General features: G+C 45.3%; 1 protein-coding gene across 1 annotated transcript; it reads right to left on the bottom strand.

The window, feature by feature from the left end:
* Window positions 1-796: 796 nt before the first annotated feature.
* On the bottom strand, window positions 797-7,662 carry LOC311311025 (nucleotidyltransferase MB21D2). Its single transcript, XM_084440638.1, has 2 exons — window positions 7,177-7,662; window positions 797-5,186 (listed from the first exon to the last, which is right to left on the bottom strand). Exons 1-2 carry the CDS (start codon window positions 7,427-7,429, stop codon window positions 3,922-3,924), a joined length of 1,518 nt encoding a protein of 505 aa, XP_084296764.1. The 5' UTR covers window positions 7,430-7,662; the 3' UTR covers window positions 797-3,921.
* Window positions 7,663-20,589: the final 12,927 nt, after the last annotated feature.

Raw genomic sequence — 20,589 nt, forward strand, 5'->3', positions numbered from 1 at the left:
TGATCAGAAGCCATACAAAAGCACTTGATAGATGAATAGAGATGTGGATGGAAATTATACAATTTGGTTTTTACACTGTGCAAGAACAAGGCTATAGCTATAACAGTATCTAGGTGCATGACATTATTGTAAAATGTAAATTCTTTCACATTTGTTTAGCCCTACAATCGGACTAGGACTTTTGGCAATATTTTTTTTCGACACGAAAGACAACAGTTTAATTATCGGCTTCAACTTTGCTACTTATGTTTATTTTTCTGTAATGTTAGGCCTACTAGATGTCTGGTGTCAGTTCAGTTGATTTTCCACAGTGATCTCCCACACCAAAAAGAGGATTTCTACAGATGGGCTCTTCAACAGGCTCTCGTGCTGTGCTGTCAACATATTCGGCTTGCTGTCATTTTATTGTGACGTGACTTGTCAGGCCAGAGAAATCCGCAGAAAAATCAAAACATTTGCGAAAACAAAAATTTTAGCTTTTGGAACGCGGAAATTTCGCGTTTTTTGTGTGAAGAGACTAATTGAGAAATATGGGTTTTGATTTTATTTTAGTTTTTTCGCAAGAATATTCGCGTTTGGTGTGAAAATACTTTGAATTGAATTGATCTCTACAGGTCCCCCAGACAGGTTATAGCAATGCCGTAAACGTCAAATTAAGGGAAACTGTTTTTGAGTCGTTGAAAAATACAGAAAGACAAAAGACTGGTAATAGTGAGGGATCCTACATGTTTATTTATCACACACATTGATATTGTATGCAACATATCATTGATATGGACCTAACAGCAGATTGTTGCTAAATGTTAAACAATGTATTTTGCTTCTTCTCTAGCTGTTTTCCATCAGGGTTGTTCTTCTGTTTTCCATCAAGGTTGTTAGATACCTTTAATGCATTACAGCTTGTTCAAAACAATAGCATTTAAGCAAATCTCATACAAAATCACTTGTGGATTTGATGAGGTCATTGTCTCTCCAAATCTCCAACATAATATACAGTAGTGTCTCATTTGCCAGTTATTCAGTTATCACATGTACTGTAGATCATCAGACCACTTAACTTGCTTTCTCTTGTATGTCTTTGAAAAAGCAGAGGCTTTCAAAACATTCCTCAAGTCACTGGAATGATTGGTCCATATTGATGGTAAGGCAGTGTGTTTGATCTCTGGTGCGGTTGCATGTTAGGTCCATTCTGACCCATGTCAGGCTTCACTAAATGGGATTTGTCTGACACTGAGGCATCTGTTGGGGCTGATATGGTGCTGGAGTATCTATGCAGTAACTAGGCACAAGTCCAACTCATAGTCCTGTATGTTGTAGAATTTCTTGTTCAATATGGGTTAAGAAGCATAACAGTTCAAGAGTTACCAGAGTTTATTCATCCAAGGATTGTTACAAACACTCAAGTGTGGCTTCTTGTCAAGCAACCTGCATCAAGGCTGGTCAGTTGAGAGAGCGCGCCAATGTGATCTGTCTCCCATTTTAACCAGAAGATCTGCAACTTCCCCTTTCCTGTCCATAAATCTGGATGTTGGACCCTCCCAGTCCCAGGTGTGAAGTTCCCAGATCAAAGGGCTGACCCTTTCCCCACCAGTGTAAAGAAAACCAGCTGTCCAAGGCAATTAGCCCCTCATTCCAAACACACACATCCTCCAAACCTCTCTGTGACCGCAACCCCTTGTCTTCCCATTGTAACACAAATGTTTACCCTTACATGTATTAAAGGTACCCAATGTAGTTTTTGACCACTAGTATGCGCTCTAGAGCAAATTTGAGGTGGTGGTCCCTGAAAATCGTGTACTACGTCATTGTGTCAATACGTTGAGCACATAATAGTGACGTTTCACATATCTTTGTTTTTAAAACATTAGCTAAATATCATTTTGTGAAGAAATTACAAGGTAGGAAAGACATTCAAGTGATTCAACATGTTTATTAGACTACAAGGAACCATATAATCGAGGAATTAAAAAAAAATAAACAAAGAACAGATTGTTTTGATTTACGTTTCGTTGGGTACCTTTAATGAAACAAATAAGTAATAAAATATCTTCATAGAGCAACAAATATGGAAGGTAAGACAGTAGCATTTTTGAGTTATGTAAAAAGGACAAACAAAAGAACGAGGGTCATGGGTTAGCACAACTGAATGTGACACTTGTAAGTTAGGGGTAGGTGTGTGTGTGAGAGAGGGAGAGAGGGAGGTGCGTGACTATGGGTTGTACAGTATGAGTGTTTTCACTAATTGCACTTGAGGATGTTAAATATGGATACTACAACATTGCCACTGTTTTCTAGTTTTTGGCTTAGATATTCTGGATCCTTCTGGAACTGTTCAACATACACAAAGGACAAACATGACTATAACGTGAAATAAGAGATCACTTGTCTTCGACATACATGTTCTTGCTGTAATAACAGTTATGAACATAATAAAACAGTTATATTCAGAACATTCAGCTGAGAAGAAAAGACCAATGGGATTTTGCCTTTCTAAAGAACTACACATTACAAATCATCAATTGAAAGCATTTTTCTCATGATCAATAAAACGCTGTGTCTCTACATTCTGTGCAAAATAAGACTGAAATTCCACACTCCACTCATTTCTCTTCGATTACAGTTCTAAAGGTGTTAAGACATTTCTGAACACCTCTTTCTTAAAGGTGACACAGGGCACTGTGGGGCTAGTTAAAGGAAAATCAGAAAGGCCAGACAAAGCTCTCTGTCCACGAGTGAAAATCTAAACTACTAGAAATCACACATTTTATGAAGATGGTGTATGCATGCTGAAAGAAGTCAACATATCTAATTTAGATGAAAAATGTAAACTAAATATCTAAGTTTTATGACATTAAATGGTCATATATACTATCCATAGTTGCAAGTGAAGTTGAATAGTAAAAAAGTAAATAGATGAACAGAATGGATGGAGAGAGAAAATGGTATATTGAGTTAGATGAACAACACGTGGGAGAGATGGACAGTAATAGTGTGAATAGGCCAAATATTCTATTGGTTTATAGTTGAATTGTTTGTCCTATGAGCCAGATAGATACTGTACCATGTACAATGAATTAAATGCTCTATAATTAAGGTGAATAATATGAAAATGGTGTCAATAGAGAGACAAAGAGTGACAGGATGTTGCGAGATGAACAAGGAGAGGAGGATAGTAGTACATAAACATGCTTAGTGGTGACAACAGCTTTTGAGTAACATCACTAAAATAGATGGAAGAATTGTTGAGTGATGGATGGATAGATAGATGGATGGGTGGATGGCTGGATGTAGAAATGAACAAAGAGTGTGAGTGAACCAATGACTGTAGAGACCCATCACCCTTTAACCTGTGTTACACAAAGCAAACTGATGCAATTGTGATTGCGCAACTGGATTGCATGCACTTTGATAGTTACACTATGCAACCTGTTATTTCAATGCAATCAAAATGTATGTGACTGCGTGCATTCAAAAGACGCAACCAAAGTGTATACGTCATTTCAGCAGAACGTAAACAAAATTTAGCGCAATTCTTCATGGTGATTTGTGCAACACTGTACACATGTACTCAAGAGCTCTACTATTGATTTGTTTTGAAAAGTCCAAAATATGGAACTATGCAGACTCAACAATGCCCAGTCTGGAATGTAAAAGGAATTGAATTGCAGTTTATGGGGCATTTTGGGGGTATAAACAAATGGTATTAACATGGAGGTCATATTCTAAACATTGTGAAACTGGATTTAAGTCTCTAGCTCAAACCGTTAAAAGAGGAGACACACGGACGAGAAATGAGGCGGAGAAGGAAACTCAAAGAAAACGTAACGAAAAGGAGCTTGAGTGTTTTTTTCAAGAACTCGTTAGGCTAATTAAGTCAAAGGAGAAGGGGAGGGAGACATGGGAAGCACAACATTTGAAGTCTCAGAAGAATTTGTCATCGATGCGGAAGTGCGGGCGCGTGACGTCGTCAGGGTTGATGAACACAGAGATGGACTTCCCTGGGTTCTCTGTCACCAGCTGCTGCAGTTTCTTAGCTAGCCGGTCGTCAGGCTGGTGCTCCCCACCCGCGTCGGACTGGGGCGAGGGCAGGTTGGAGGCGCTGCCACGCCACTGCAGATCCAGCGTCAGACGATTGGCAGCCTTGGCGTGCTCGATGGTGGTGCGCAGGTGTTCGACAGGGTCGGAGCGTACAGAGGAGAGCTTGCGGGCGTGCAGTATGGCCGTCTCGTCGGACAGGTGCTCCAGCATGTTGCATTGTGGGATGAAATAGTTGGGGCACATCTTGTTGACCAGGCAGTGCTGCAAGTCGTCGATGAGGCCCAGCAGGAAGTGGGCGGAGAAGTCGTCTTGGGCAAGGTAGCTGGTCGGGAGCCGGTCGCAGGACCACAGCATCATGCTGCGCAGGTGGTATGGATTGATGGCCTTGGGCCTGGACAGCAGTTTAATGATAATGGCCTTGCAGGCCTGGTAGGCCTGCATCAGACTGGAAGAGATGCACTTCTTTAGCTGCACCTCACTGCGGGCAAATGAGAGGCGCCACTCGTTCTCCTTACGGCCTTTGAAGGAGCAAGCAGGGACCAGGTAGAAGCCGCTGATCACCTCCTCCTCTGTGATCTTCCCATCCCAGAAGTGGTTTTCCATCAGCCAGCTCTGAGCCACGGCCGGCCAGCCCTTGAAGGACACTACTGGCACGATGTCGTAGAGCATGCGGCTGCTGCCCACACCCAGGATGACGGAGATGATGGTGCCGTTCCTCTCCACCTTCTCCACTCTGGGCATCCCGCGCTGGGGCTTCTTCTGGATCTCCACCAGAACCACACTTATGGACTCATAGAACCAGTCTGCCACGAGCGTGGGAGAGAAGAAGTAATTTGTGGCCCCGTTGATGTGGTCTACGATGGTGCAGCAGTCCTTCCACTTGCTGATGGTGCCCTCGTCAAAGAGGCGCAGGCTGAGCCAGGAGTGGCACAGGGCGGAGTGGCGCATGTCCAGAGTGACGGGCTGGTTGCGGTCATGGAGCTTGAGCGCAGGCACCAGCAAGGTGAAGTCCATGTCGTAGTCTGTACCGCGGGCGTAGACACTCAGGTCATCCAGGTCCATGTCTACCACTCCCTCCCGAACCCCGCCCGACAACAGCAGGTATTCATTGGCGACAGGGAGCTTCTGGTCCAATTTCTGCACCATACCTGAGGAAGATGATAAATGATTAGATTTAGGAATAGACACTGGGTGATTTTGTTACATTTCAAATGTACACTTTCAGTGGACAAACTACTGTGTATGGTATATTGTATTTGCACTGTTTTTTGTGCTGTTTTGCACTGTCATGTCTTCGCACTGTCCTGTCCTGTCCTGCATCCTGTCCTATGTCATCTACAACAGCATTTGCTTTAACCCTGGTCAAATTTCTAGTATGTTTGAACTATATACATGGCAATAAACAGATCTTGAGTCTTGACAAGTGCAGAGTAAACGTGTTGTCCCCCACAAATGATCGGCCCATTGTGGCAATGGAGCAGTGGAAGCAAGTGTGAAAAGTTGGGATTCATCTGAAGCTTTATTCTACTAATAATATTGTGATCAGATGGACGAGGTAAGCTTCTGCAAGGTCTCCTATCTGAAGACATCATCACCAGGCTACTGAGGAGTCACACTCTTTGTTAGACAAGAGGAAGGTAAAACCGCAAGTGCCAGCTAAATACCTGTCACACCTACACAAATGCCCCACCGCCCCTACACACACCACCACTACCAGCACCTTCCTCCTCAACGCCCTCTCTAGCCCCAAAGCTATTTGAGGATGCTACAAGATTTGGAGTAGTTGCAAACCACTATAGGCTACATTTAACACATGCACAAAGTTTCTATTAGTTAGGCTATTTAAATATATTTTGTGTTAATCAGTGACTTTTAAAATGTAAAATTGGCTCTTAAAATGTAAAATTGTTAGTGTTAAAAACCAATATGGCAATGCCATTTGAAGTTCAGAGTTGTTCTCTAAGGTAATTGTTGGAAGTTAAAGATGTTTACAATTGTATGAATGGATTAATTAATTAATGAGTGAATGAATGAAGTCATCTTTCATGACATTTACCAGCTAAACTGTTCCTCCATGCATTTTTTTCCAGAATGCTCAATGTTAGAGAGAAGGGACAGAGTTTGTAGTCATGGTGCTGGAGCCTGCAGGTAGGTGGGTGGGTGGGTGAGTGATGACAACACCCAGACAGCACAATGAGAATAATCTTCTATGAAAGACTCACAGCCTAATGTTTGATAATCAAACTTGGTCAATGATACTCAATATCCCTGCTCCCAATGAGCTGCATATAGAATATCAGGAAATGGCTGGAAATTGGTTAAAATTTGAAATGAAATTTCTAGTGAGTGTGTCTCAATTTCTAGTGTGTCTCATCCCAACCTCATCTAAAATCACATCTACCAGCTGCCAATGGTTGAAAATAATATGGTAAATTGTAAATAGATTATTGAGTAATTTGCAATTAGCTCTGACAGGTTGCCATACATAAAATGAAGCTAAACGAGGAATGTATGACTACCCAACCGTGCCTGACTACGACGAGATACTTATTTTTGTAGACAATGGTGCCATCCCAAAATAACTATGGACAATCTGGAGTGGCTACCCCATATAAAATATTCCGGACATGCCGGTGAGTATTGGTAGGCTATCGACAGACAGGCCTTCTTCTTCACCCTATTTGGAACTGATATGAGCATTTAAAAATGATATTGGTAGGCGACATCCTTAGCACGAACCCAAATATTGACATTTGATCATGCAGATTTAGCCTGCATGCATTTATCATGCTTTCTGAAATCACCCCGGATCTGTTACCTGTTTCATTGGGCCTTAGTGCACATTATTCTAGGTATGCATACACATCATATGTGTCATATATATATCCCCATAACCACACAAATTAGCCTAACAATTCATGGAATGTCCTCTATCAGGCAGCAACAGTAGCCTAAGTATAAGATGGAAGCAAAACCATAGTTGGAAACAACACGTTGATGATGTTGTTTGCCAAACTCTGCCTATTCAAACTGGCGATTGATAAACACGCGATTCTAAACAAATAGGCTAATGAACACAGACGTGCAGCTTCTTTGTTCAAATGTGTTGAGAATGTGTATGCAGGGCATGCACCTCACCGAGCATGGAGAAAATGAAATCCTTGGCTGTATGGATCTCCAACGCTCTCTGGTCGTCATATTCTCGCTGATCGTGTTTACTAAATTCCTGAATCAATTTGTTTAAATCCTCGACCGTAGCCCCGGACCTGAAATCGAGCTCAGGGTAGCTTGGGACGACCTTATTGTTGTTTATGGAGCTGGGAGTCGCAGTGGGACTGTTTCCCAGGCTGTTTACGGACCCAGCCCGGCTGGTGAGAGCAGGGGCCGCCATGACTGCTAGTGCTGGATGAACGCAGGCGTACCAGGATCCGTGAACCTCTGGCTGTTTTTGCGGAGTAAGATAGAATCGAAAGAGTGGGAATACGACTCGTTTGTCCCGTTACACTCTCTGGTGTGAAAACCGTCAAAAAAATAGCAACGTGTGCTTTCGTTTATTGCGTGTCATCATAAAAATCAATAACAAGAAACGAAATGATCAAAAGTGTGGACTTCCACTTGGATAGGCCTACAGGAGCGAAACGAGCCCCAGGACCCAGAGCCCCGCCTAGCCGACGTCATCGAGGCCGGCGACTTTTTGTTTTGTTTTTTTGCATGGATATTTTTGAGGCCGCGAGGTGATGTCATCTATGGGTGATGTCGACATTTTGTAGGCTAGTATTTCCGCCATTGTTGGATGTAGTCCAAATCAGTTTAAAGTCGCACAGAAACGGACGTTTGAGATCATAGATATATAGAACACTAGATCACTCGCCCTACGCTGCTGACCAATGAAAAGCGCGTTGCCACACGGCCGCCATCTGGGGACGGGGTTTCGCTCCCGTTTGCTCCCTCTTGCCTATCTATGCATGTACTATAATAACCATTGCTTGCTCAATTTTCAACCGATTTTCAAACGGTTTGGTGTTTAAGCCCGTTCATTTCACGTTTACGAAACTGAAACTGTACCATCTCACCGCGTCGGCTCGGGGCCGGGGGGTGGGGGGCGCCGTAGGGGGGGTGGTGAGGTTCGCCCAGGGTGGCACATAAGCTAGAAACGCTACTGTTTTTCCAGTTTAACGAGTGATAAACATTATCTAACTAAAGCTGATGAGGTGGGTTTTTGCCCCCTCCTGGACAGGCCGTGACTCCAAAGGTCAAGATCTATTTTGGTGGTGTTATTCGGGTCAGGTTAACGGTGTGATTCACAGTTTGGGCGGACTTGCCCAACATTGCTTCAGAGGACACTATCATTTCCTGTCTTCCGTAAATGGCAACAAGTAGAATGACCAATTGAAATCTGTACTGATAACGACTGACCAATGACCAAACGGCAGACCGTTTGGACATACCTTGTTTAGACTAAAGGAATGTAAATCAGGGCTTATAAGCCAAACATCTATGTGATAAAGCTTTAGCTTTGTGTGAACTAAAACTTTGCTGTATCAACTTGCATGAGAGGCAATAAACCTGGATTAACCTTTTTCTCGTCTGACATCCTCTTTATTTAAGGACCCTAAAAACATTACAGTAAGATAACCTTTCTTTGAATAACTATTTGATCAAGTAAAATTGTGTAAAGAATGTTCCAACATCAAAATGGCGTTGTCGGCAAGGATTGTTAATATTATAAGCTATTATTACAACTGAAAAACTCTGATAGAGGCGCAAAACAAGTATTTTACCTATGCAAACAGCGCGCACAATAACAATGTATAGGAGATCTGCTTTAAATAAGCCAAATCAAGAGTAAAAGTATAAAATGCTTATTCAATCAAAAGAACCTGTTGGAACTGATTAGTTAAAGGTCAATGTATGTTGAACGAGAAAAATGCCAGATTTTAAGCTGTGTGAGAATTTGCATGAGTTTGAAGTGTGAAACAATTGTCACTAATTAACAGGATAACGATGCTTAGAGTATGTATGTTTGAGCACCAACCGCCAGTCAGTGCTATTTCCCAGAAATTCGATAAATTTGGAAATAAGTGAAGTAGGCTAGTATAGATTTTCCTTAGAAGTGAATGAAATACAGACGCATTGTTAAGATCTAAGGGAAAGGACCGACCGCTGGCAGCTGGCCAGGACTGACACAGTCGTTTTCCCTGCGTTGTAATCAAAAACAGAAAAACAAGGGACCCCAGATAGTGACTTCTCGATTGGATGGGTTGATTATAAAACTGCAGATTTTAGGCGCATCACCTTGGCAGAATAGTGGAAATAAAAACGATTCCGCGGGGAAGGAATGTAGAAACGGGGCCTGATTTCAGGGTAGAAGGTCGAGAAGTCATTCGGTCATAATTGTACCGGTACCGTACCTAATTTGATAATTTAACCGCAAACTAACGGATACAAACACCAGACCAGGGAATTCGAAAACAAGTGACATTTGTAGGTTACGCCAGATTCCAGTAAATGAATTGTAGTTGAAAGCGTCAGGAAAAATAAGTCAGAAAAAGAAGAAGTGACAACTTGCATGACAAAGAAAATAACCTCAATGGAGCACACACACACACGCACGCACACACACCTAAATGTCACACACACACACGCACGCACACACACCTAAATGTCACACACACACACGCATGCACACACACCTAGATGAAACGCATACACATACGGGCGTCTACGCATGAACAAACATACACAAGAGCCCAGACATTCCAGGGAAAAACATTGTAAATACAATCCCAAATATTGCATGCTGAGTAACCGTGTGATGACTAACAAGAAATGGAAAATTGCATAATAACGACGCATGTGTGTTTTAATATGTATAATTACATTTAAAAAATAATAATAATAATAATAATAATAATAATAAAAAGGTACCTGTTAAAAATAAATAATAAATACAAAGGGCAATCTCTCTATAAGAAATTTGCCCTTAAAACAGTAATAGACTTGAAACATAACAATAAAAGACATAATCGGACTGGAAAAATAATCTGCCATTTATTATCTGAAAAACAATTACAAGAAATAATGGCATGACAATACCAGAATAAGGAAATCACTGTAAGCCTGATAAAACAATAAGCAATGGGTTTTTTGTCTCCCCAGCCGCCTGGCCTCAGATAAAGAACCCAGAGGGCAAAAAACCACTCTGTAAGTTCTCTCTCTCCCTCTCCCTCTTTTTTCTTTTTTCTGTCTTTTATCAAGATATCAAAATGCTACGCCTGTGCATTTGTTACACAGTGTTATTGACCCTACACCCAATTCAAGACTAACACCGGCCAGGTTCGAGGATGCAAGCCCCAGCTGATAAGATCCTGGCTCTGCGCCACCCGCTCTTGAGATCAATAATCGAACGCGTGAACCAGAGATGGCATCGAAGGACGAAAGGGACTCCAAACGAATGGCCTGTAACAGGGACTTTCGATATAACCACATGTATAAATATGGAAACTACATTAAAACTTCATAAATTAGGACAAAAGTCTGCAGCCCGACAGGTTAAACGAGACGAAGAGATAGCGGTGATTAATCTTTATAAAAAAGAAGCACGACGCAGACTCGAATTTCATGAAGCCGTAGAAAGCAGAAATGCATCAAAAAGAATAGCTCCCAAGGCGCCTATACTTAAAATAACGGCTCCCGCACCGTATCAAATGCCCATGAAAACGCTGGATACGGAACAATTCACATTCACTGGCCGTGCAAGCGAATCTTCCGAAACTCACGTTGTAGGAGCGGAGGAGGCGAGCCGCCCGAGAAGCGAGAGGGAAGAGCAGGCGGAGCCGGGAGCATACGCAGGGGTGAGGGAGCAGCTGCGCAAAATCGAGGCCCGGGCTTCAACCGAGGCCCAGTTTCGGACTCCAAACGGAGGACGCACGGCTCCCCGAGAAAGACAAAGGCAGGCTTATGAAATTGACACCGACTCCCTGGACCGTGACATGGAGTACGAAATGCAAAAATTGATCTTAGACGACTCTGAGCATTTAAGAACAAGCTCCTGTGTTGAGGGAATAATGACCGGCCAAATGAAATTTACCCCGTATCCCGAGGCTCACCCAGGCTACGCGAAAACCCGGACATATGATCTGATGGAGGGGGGAGCGAGACGAAAAACATTCACTAGAGACATAGGCCTACCCCCTGACTCGCTCTATCCTCAACCCCTCGGCGAGCACCAGGACGGGGCACACGGAGGCGAAAAGCAAGCCCAGTACCCTGTCCTGGTGCGAGGCCAGAACCTGAACTATGTTCCTTGGTCCACCTTAGATCTTGAAGGATTAATAAATCGTATGCCAGCAGTGCAAGAGGGTGCAAATAATTGGGTTCTCGCGTTTGAAGAAGAAACAGTAGGACACCTATTAGCAGTAGGAGACATAAAAGCAATTCTGGGAAAAATACTAGGAGTTCCTTCTATGCAAAATCTGCTCCTAGATACTACGCTGCAGAACTTCACGCTCACGCAAGCTCACGATGGCGATTTATTTAATGCACATCGTCCGTCGGTGTGGGCACGACTAAGGGAAGAATATCCGGTTCGAATTCGGCCAGGGGTGCTAGCCGGAGAGATAATTGGAGACCTTGAAAATCCTACTACATACGTTTACAAAATGCTAAGACAGTGGAAACGCGAGTTAGGTCAGGACCCAGACTGCGACCCGCTGAAACAAGCTCTGTTCAGAGAAGCAATATGCAAAGGGATGCCAGACCCAGCAAAGTCCCGCCTACAAGATGTGGTGGGATTAAGCTCAATGCCATTTCCCCAGTTCTGCGATCACGTGGTCCATGCCGTGGAAAAATATCGCACAGAGATAAAACGTGTGTTAGACCAGGACAAAAATGAGCTGAGAAAACTGACACAACAGCAATTAATTGCCAGCAAAAAACATATTCAGGGACTTGTGTCACCTGTTCAGACCATCGCGCACGAGCCCCCTCCCCCTCAACCTCTCCGGTTGCAAGCTCGGCCCGATTGGGCCCGGAGAGGGGGGTGGAGGGGGGGAATGCCGAGAGGATTTGGGACACAGGGTGGATTCCAAAGAAGGACACAGTCTTCCGGCTCCTTGAGCTGCTGGAACTGTGGAGGTCCCCATTTTAGACGAGAATGCCCTCAGGAAGAAACTGACATGCCACCAATGCAATATAAAAACACATCCGGGCCCGCAAATCCGTGGCGCGGTCCTCAGAGAGGTTACTGAAAAATTCCAGAGAATCCAGAGGGACAAAGCCAGCTGCCCCTAGTCTCACAGGGAGCTGGCGAAGAACCCAGACTGCAGGTTCAATTAGGGGGCAAGGAAATACCTATGCTAGTGGACTCTGGAGCAACATTCACATGCGTAAGGTTTAAAGATGCCTCTCACCTCCCAAGGTCAGGCCAATATGTCAAGACCATTGGATTCTCTGGAAAAACGCAGCTCATACCATCTACTATTCCCGTATCCCTAAAAATTGATAAAAATAAGATACAGTTGCCTGTTTTAATCTCCGAAGAGTCCCCTGTAAACCTATTAGGAAGAGACGCGCTCTGTCAGTTAAACTGTAGGCTTTGGTGCTCTCCTGACGGGGTGTTTTTAGATGAAGGAACTACACAATGTCCAGTATTGTATTCATATACTAAACCAGTAGTATATTGGCTCGGAGACATAAATTGTGAAGTCAATAAAGAAATAACATCCTGGGCGCCGTTTATAAAAGCACAGTTGCCAAATGCCAGAGAACCAGAACTGGATTATCACTGTACCCTGCAATATCACAAACACAGTGTGGAAGAAGAGAATCGAAAATGGCTGGCGGCTCAGCCAACTCGAGTTAATCTTGTAGCTGCTGCAATCATCATCGGTAAACAGGGAGCTGCCTTGAAGGTGGAAAACAGTGACTTTTTAACTAAACAATTTCTTGTTCCACACTCTGCCCCACACATCACAATTATGATAGGCCAGGACTATGAGTCAAAAGACATTGGATATATGACCAAAGAAGCCCAAACGGCTATCTGGGAGCCAACCATCAATCCTCTGATATGGCACAGCAAAGACAAGAATTTCATCAAAGTCATGGTATCATTAAATGTCGATGCCAAGCCTCAAGTGATTAAACTGGACTCCGTTACAATGCAACCAAACTGTGCTTTGGGCTCAGAGGCCCTGAAACTTGAAATGTTGAAACAGGTGCCTGACCAGCTGTGGTCAAAACACGACACGGATGTAGGCCTAATAAAAAATGTCCCCCCGATAGACATTAAATTAAAGAGGGGTTGCAGGCCTCCTTATTTGGCACAATATCCACTAAAACCGGAGGCAGAGAGAGGGATTGAGAAAACCATAGACGGCTTACTGGCCGCAGGTGTGCTAAAAGAAACTAGGTCACCGGCAAATACCCCCATCTGTCCCCTGTTAAAGTCAGATCGTTTGAGATACCGTTTGGTGCATGACCTACGAGCAATTAATGAGGTGGTGGAAGACTTTGTAGCAGAAGTGCCAAATCCGCACACGCTCCTCACAAATGTCCCTCAGTCAGCTGAGTATTTTACAGTGATAGATTTATGCTCGGCCTTTTTCAGTGTACCAATAAGTCAGGAGTCCCAATACCTATTTGCCTTTACATTTAAAAACCGTCAATTAACGTATCAGCGTTGCCCCCAGGGGTTTAAGCATTCTCCCCATTTGTTTAATCAAATATTAAAGGAGAGTCTGGCTAATGTCAAAGATCAAGTAACCAGTACTGTTATCATGTATGTGGATGACATTCTGATTTGTTCAGAAACCTTGGAACAATGCCATCAAGACTCTGTAACAGTATTAAGAGAACTGGCTCAGATGGGACACAAAGCCTCACAGAAAAAACTACAGTATTGCCTCCCACAGGTCGAATACCTGGCTAGAATACTAGCAAAAGGAACAAAAAGCATTTCTCCCACGCAGATTGAGGCCGTCTTAAAGGCGCCAAAACCCCAATCTGTCCGACATATGATGGCGTTTTTAGGATTGGCAGGCTATAGTGCAGACTGGATCCCTGACTTCACTGCTATTGTTACTCCCTTAAGAACATTGATCAAGGAAGCGGGCACCACTATTCTCCGCGCGCCACTGAAATGGACAACGGAAGCTGAACTTGCATTTGACATAATTAAGCAGAAACTGAGCCAGGCACCGGCGTTAGCCTGTCCTGATTACACGCTCCCATTTTACTTATTTGTCTCAAACAGATCAGATTACGCAACAGCTGTGCTTGCACAGAGCTCGGGAGTGGGAAAACCTAAACAACCCATTGCTTATTATTCAGTAATGTTATCTCCTGTCGAACAGGGATTTCCCCCGTGCTACAAAGGGCTTGCGGCCGTTTATTTAATGTATGAGAAAGCTAGTGCTATTACGATGGGATACAATATTGAGATACACACACATCATAAGATTGCTAATTTAATAGACAGAGGGAAGTTTGTGTTAACAGCCCCGCGGTTAAAAAACTATTATAATATGTTGCAATATCCTGATGTAACCATCCGTGTGTGTCAGGTAAATAATCTTGCGGACAGTATTCCGTTGCCATGGGAAGGGGAACCCCATGATTGCGAGCTCCAGGTTTCTCAATTTGTAAAACTAAGAACCGATTTACAAGCTAATCCGTTAGAAAGACCAGACAAAATACTCTTTGTGGATGGCTCATGCTATCGTGAGGGGGAGGGGCTACGCGCTGGGTATGCGGTTGTACTGTGGGAACATGACAAGTTTACAGTACTTGAATCTGCTGCCTGTAAACAACCTTGCTCTGCCCAAAAGGCGGAACTAATAGCGCTTACACGAGCATGTATGTTGGGAGAAAAGGAGAGAGTCACTATTTATACGGATAGCGCTTATTCTTTGGGGGTGTGCCATCTTTTTGGATCAATTTGGAAAGCTAGAGGGTTTAAGAAAACAGATGGGTCCCCTATATTACATCACACTGAAGTAATTGCTCTCATAAAAGCTATGATGTTACCTAGCCAGATTGCCATTGTAAAATGTAAAGCACACAGCAAAGACGACTCTTTTGAAACTGTTGGTAATAACGCGGCTGATGAGGCCGCCAAAGCGGCCACTGTAATAACTAATCAAGCTGTGTTAATAACTGCACCTAATCTAACACCCTCTATTCCTGATAGGGACTTGGCCGAACTCCAGGCAGCTGCAGCATACTCTGAACAGACTTTGTGGAGCCAGAGAGGAGCCTGTAGAGATGCAGAAGGAATTTGGAGAAATCATGAGGGCTTAGCAGTCGCTTCCACAAATTTCCTTTCCCTCTTAATATTAGAGAACCATGGGCTGGACCATTGTGGTCGAGAAGAGGTCCAGAGAAAAATTAGAAAAGAGGGCTTTTGGGCTCCTAACTTAAGAATACAGATTGATGCTCTATTGAGTCAGTGTGCTATCTGCTTAACTAACAATGTGAGGCGTGGCATAGCTACACCGGCTGGGTTCGCGCCAACTCCTCAGGGCCCTTTTAAAGTCCTTGAGATGGATTATGCTGACATGATAAAACCAGTAGATGGGAAACGATACCTGTTAGTCATAACTGACAAATTTAGCCGCTGGGTGGAAGCAATCCCAGCCCGAAGGCAGACTGCGGATATAGTGATTAAATTCCTGTGTAGAGAAGTGATTCCTAGATTTGGTATACCCTCACTAATTGGATCAGATAACGGACGGGCGTTTATTGACAAAGTAGCCAGAGGGGTGTTCCAGAAACTGGGAATACGACAAAAAATGGGATGTCTTTACAATCCCAAAGGACAGGGTCTAACAGAACACTATAATTTGATCTTAAAAACAAAAATACAAAAGATTTGTGCTACAACAGGATTAAATTGGGTCGACGCGTTGCCACTCGCCCTAATGGCAGCTAGAACTCAAACTAATCGTATAACCCATTTGACCCCACATGAAATGATGACAGGCAGGGCATTCCCGACCCCTCCCCATCGGCTCCTGCAGAAGGGTCCTCTCTTAGACATTTTGGAACAAGACCTTAAACAGTATGTTCAGCAATTGTCTAAAATCCATAAGGTCATTTTTCTGCAGGAGAAAAGGAGAGAGGAGGAGAGGAGAGCCGAGAGGGCGGAGCCAGAGCCAAGGGTCAAGCCGGGGGACCAGGTCTACGTCAAGGTGTTCAAGCGAAAGTGGAACACCCCGAGACGAGAAGGCCCCTATACGGTGGTTCGATCCACAGACCATGCCCTCCAGGTCGCGGGATCGCCGGCCTGGTACCATGTCAATCACTGCTGCCTGGCTCCTGAAAGTAAAGCAAAAAATGACTCCGCCCCTCCCTGTGAAGGCACTGTTTCTGATGGCGGTCTTTCTGTGGCTGCTGAATCGGGCCGAGACCGAGACAGTTCCGGTCAGGTCGGCCCCAAATCCTCCAGCAGACTGCTGCCGGGGGCTGACGAACTGTCCAACCAACGCGCCAGAGACCCCGAGAATGTCAACCAACGCGCCAGAGACCCTGACAATGTCAACAGACCCGCCAGGGACTCTGACAACCCCACCAGACCCGCTCGGGACCCTGACACTGACACCCCCGACACCCACCCCCGACCCCAGACTGAGCAAAGACAGGGACGCTCAGACCAAAGCACCTATAAAGGCCCCGAAACGAGAGCACGCGCAAAACGGCTCTCTGATCACCCCGTCTCCATCTCCTTCTACCACAATGAAGACGGGTGTGAATGGAACGCAAAGACCCCAGAAAAAACTGACCCCGACTCAGACGACCCCGCGGCCTTTTATTGGACCGCTGACTTCCCCACCATCGACTATTCGTCCCTCCCAATCCACATGTGACACGCATCACCTTCGCCGAGGAGATAGTGTACCTGACCTTTCTTGCGTATCTGCTGCAGTCGCTGGAGCTATTCCCGAATTGAAAAAAATATGGGGAATAACTGCGGCGGTCAGACGAAGTGGGGAGGGAATTGAGATTTTGTTAGATGAAACCTGGCTGGTGGTATCTAATCATGCATGTTGCCTCACCTCAAACACTGAACAAGTAACATTTCATATGATGTGCTTCAGATCTGTGTGCTCCACAGAGCAGCAGCCCTGGGAAGCTGGACGAGAGACAGCTCGACTCATGGAACAGCTCGAGTACGAACGAATGCCAGTTGGACCGTTGACAATTCTCCACGCATTCCCTTTGGTAATGTACCAAGCTACGAGCCCTTATGAAGCAGAACAACAACAAATCTTAAACTGCGCCCTCAATGTCTTATGCGCTCGCATCCCACACCAATACTTTCACAATGCCTGTGAATTTGACATTCAATGGTCTGTAATAACTTCCAAATTAACAATCACCTTGTCTGGCTCCCAGTGGGAAGCGAGATTAAGTCACGCACAGGATATCTGTGAACTCCCAGACGAGAGCATAGATTATCAACGCACAATTTCTTGCTGGAAGGACAGATGCCAGACCACATATGGAAAAAGACGGCCCAGGCTGACAACGGGATACAGTCAAATGGAGTTCAGAAAGCGTGCGACAGGTGTTGCGGATTTCAAGAACATTCCATTCTGTGCTCTACAGCTGGGACAGAGAGATACGCAAATTGACGCAGAATGGAAAAAGCCTAGTTACTCTCTCAATCTCCGAATCTCCAGCTCTGATAGAAACTGGCAGAGCTGTGTAGTGGCAGCTTGGCTCCGAACCAGGGAAGAATTCTTCACCTTCCCCCGCACGGCTCCTCGCACACACTCACATTGGTCTCTCAGGGTTTCTATCTTGGTCTCCAGAGGCGTGACCACGTGGGTCATGAAGGTTGCAGGCATTCTGGCAGATTCTGAATACAAAATCACTTTATCAGTAGTCACGGGACTGTGTCATCATGCGGACTCTACCGACAAAGAACAGTTAATATTTGTTGTGTGTAAACAAGCACTCTGCTCTGTGGCTGCACCCCAGGAAGAGTGGACAGGACCGAACAACCTGTTAAAACACACATTCCAAAGGCCAAAGGTACTGAAAACAGAAGAGGGAGTAGTCCGCCCGGCAAACATCTATCAATTACAAAGACTGCATAGAGCAACACCAAAATATTGGCAGAGAATCGAGAATGTGGAGGTGGCCCTGAGAATGGAAGATTGTCTGCTTGCAGCCATCGTTCTCTTGATTGCTCCAACCTCAAAAAATGAAGTGTGCACACTCAGAGCCTCTGTTCTTCGAACACCAAGCTATCTTATCATCCGATCTGAGTCTTTGGGGTGGGCATGGACAGCGGCCATTCAGAGTTATGGGTGCCTCCCTCCTGACACATATCCTATTGATTTGCGTGTAGGATGTTATCAAGGCCAATGCATGCTCGACAGAGAAGAACAAGCGTGGATGACAAAACAACAGGCCAGAACTCTCTGGCCTCACCCATTGCCAGGTGCACGAGGGCAAATCTCATTCTTGGACAATTGCGAAATCGCCTTGCCACGAGGGGGGAGGTTCAGAAGAAGCTTACCGAACCCCCCCCCCCTCTCCTGACCTCATAGCCCACATCCCAGGACAATTCGTGAGAACGGATGACATGCAACGCACCCTCACTATCCTCGCAGGAATAACTCATCTGTGCTCCATGACAATGCACAAAAGCACAGGTGAAAGTTCAAGAGGAAGCGACCAGTGCTCCATAACCCTGATCCCAGGATCTTACAACTGGTGTGCCGAAATAACCCTGGCCCCGCAATGGCTGCCAGCAACGGAGACGTTCATGCTTGAGGTGGTTGTAACCCGATCTACCCGAAAAAAGTACACAGGCGTGGTGGGGGTGGAAAAAACGGAGGGAAAAGGTCGGTGCCCCTCTGCTGTCCAGACCCCCCCTCTTGTCAAAACCGACCCGGAGCCTTTGGCGGTCTCCCTTGAAATTCCCCTGGATGATGGCCACGAACAAATGCCGGTCATCTCGGCCCTGACTCAGGTCAGAACTGAAAAACAGGAAAGAACAGGAACTGGAGACGTGCAACAACAAGACGCCCTGCCAGGCTCTGTCGAAATCCCACCGAATCCCCGAGATGAGATGCCAGCCCCCCCAGAGGACACTGACCTCGAGTTGCCTGAAAGTCAGGAAGTAGGGAGGCTCGTACTAAAAACACAAGGTCAGAGGACGAGTGAAGAAAGAGCACCGATCGAGGAAATCCGTTCCCACCCCCGCCAGACTGAAATAGAGGACAAAGTTGAAGAAAAAGAACAAAAAAAGGACAAAATGACGCCCCTGGTGGACGAGGACGAGACACACGATGGCCCTCCACCTGCTGGCAAATACCTGGACGGCCTTCCAGACCAGTGGGTTGTGCCCGTCCAGCCACCTCCCATTGAAACAGAACGAATTGGAGAGATAGTAGGCCAAGCATCTGACAAGGTCGTCAATGGGGTGGGAGATTTCTTTAAGAACATTCTAGCTTGGCGTCCGACCCGCAATATCACAACCTTTTCATCACCTAAGGAGGCGACAAAAACACTCTCCCCACACGACCGCTTCCGAGCACCCACAACAAACAGCTGGTACGAATGGGTGAAGTACACCGGGCGCCAGGCAAACTGGTCCAATTGCTATGTGTGTACAACTTCACGGATAGAGCGGCTGTATGTTACGAACTCTGAACTCAGTTGGAGGGCCTGTGAGACAATGATCAACAAATGGTTGGAGACGTGCGACCCCCGATGTGCAACGCACAGTGCCTATCAGCGTCAATACTGTACGGAGGAATGTGCGCGTCATCTGGGATATGCTGAATTCTTGAACGCCAAGGTCCCCAGGCCCTCCTGCAAAGCCGAATGTCTTGCTTACTTAGGATCCACTGAATACCTGGAGGTTTTTCAGTGGCCGGGGGGAAGATCAGATGTCGGAAAGGAATGTGACAGCCTAGATGTGCGCCTGTCCACCAACAACGCTGTTCAAACAGAACCAATTGGAGCGGAACTCTGGCTAAAAGGCAGCTTCGAATGCTTTGAAAAACAGGGAACACACCCAGTGGGACACCTGCCAGAATACCTTTGCAGCACAATCTGGAATGTGACGGACAACTGCCCCACAAAACAGCCTGATGTGGCTGGAACCAATGCAAAAGTAATCAAAGGGGAACCAAGCGACCCTGAACCGCCGACCTGCCCATACCATTACCAAGATCAGGCAGTGGCGGATCAGTACTGGCTGTGTAACAAGCATCACCTGCACTCAACCTTGCCCACAGGATGGTCAGGACGGTGTGCCAGAGTACAGGCCACAATGGGGCTGATAGTGCTTCCTCGTCATCTGATAGACAACAAGGCCATTGATACACAAAGATCCAAGCGCAGTTACGAACCTGACCCGGAAGTTTACCTGGATGCAATTGGACAGCCCAGAGGAATCCCAGATGAATTCAAGGCCAGAAATGAAATTGCCTCAGGATTCGAATCAATCTTGCCCTGGATCACAGCCAACAAAAACACGGAGTGGATCAACTATCTGTACTACAATCAACAAAGGTTCGTAAACTACAGTGC

The sequence above is a fragment of the Borostomias antarcticus genome (genome assembly GCF_949987555.1).
Source record: "Borostomias antarcticus genome assembly, chromosome: 1".
In the NCBI taxonomy this organism is placed as follows: Eukaryota; Metazoa; Chordata; class Actinopteri; order Stomiiformes; family Stomiidae; genus Borostomias; species Borostomias antarcticus.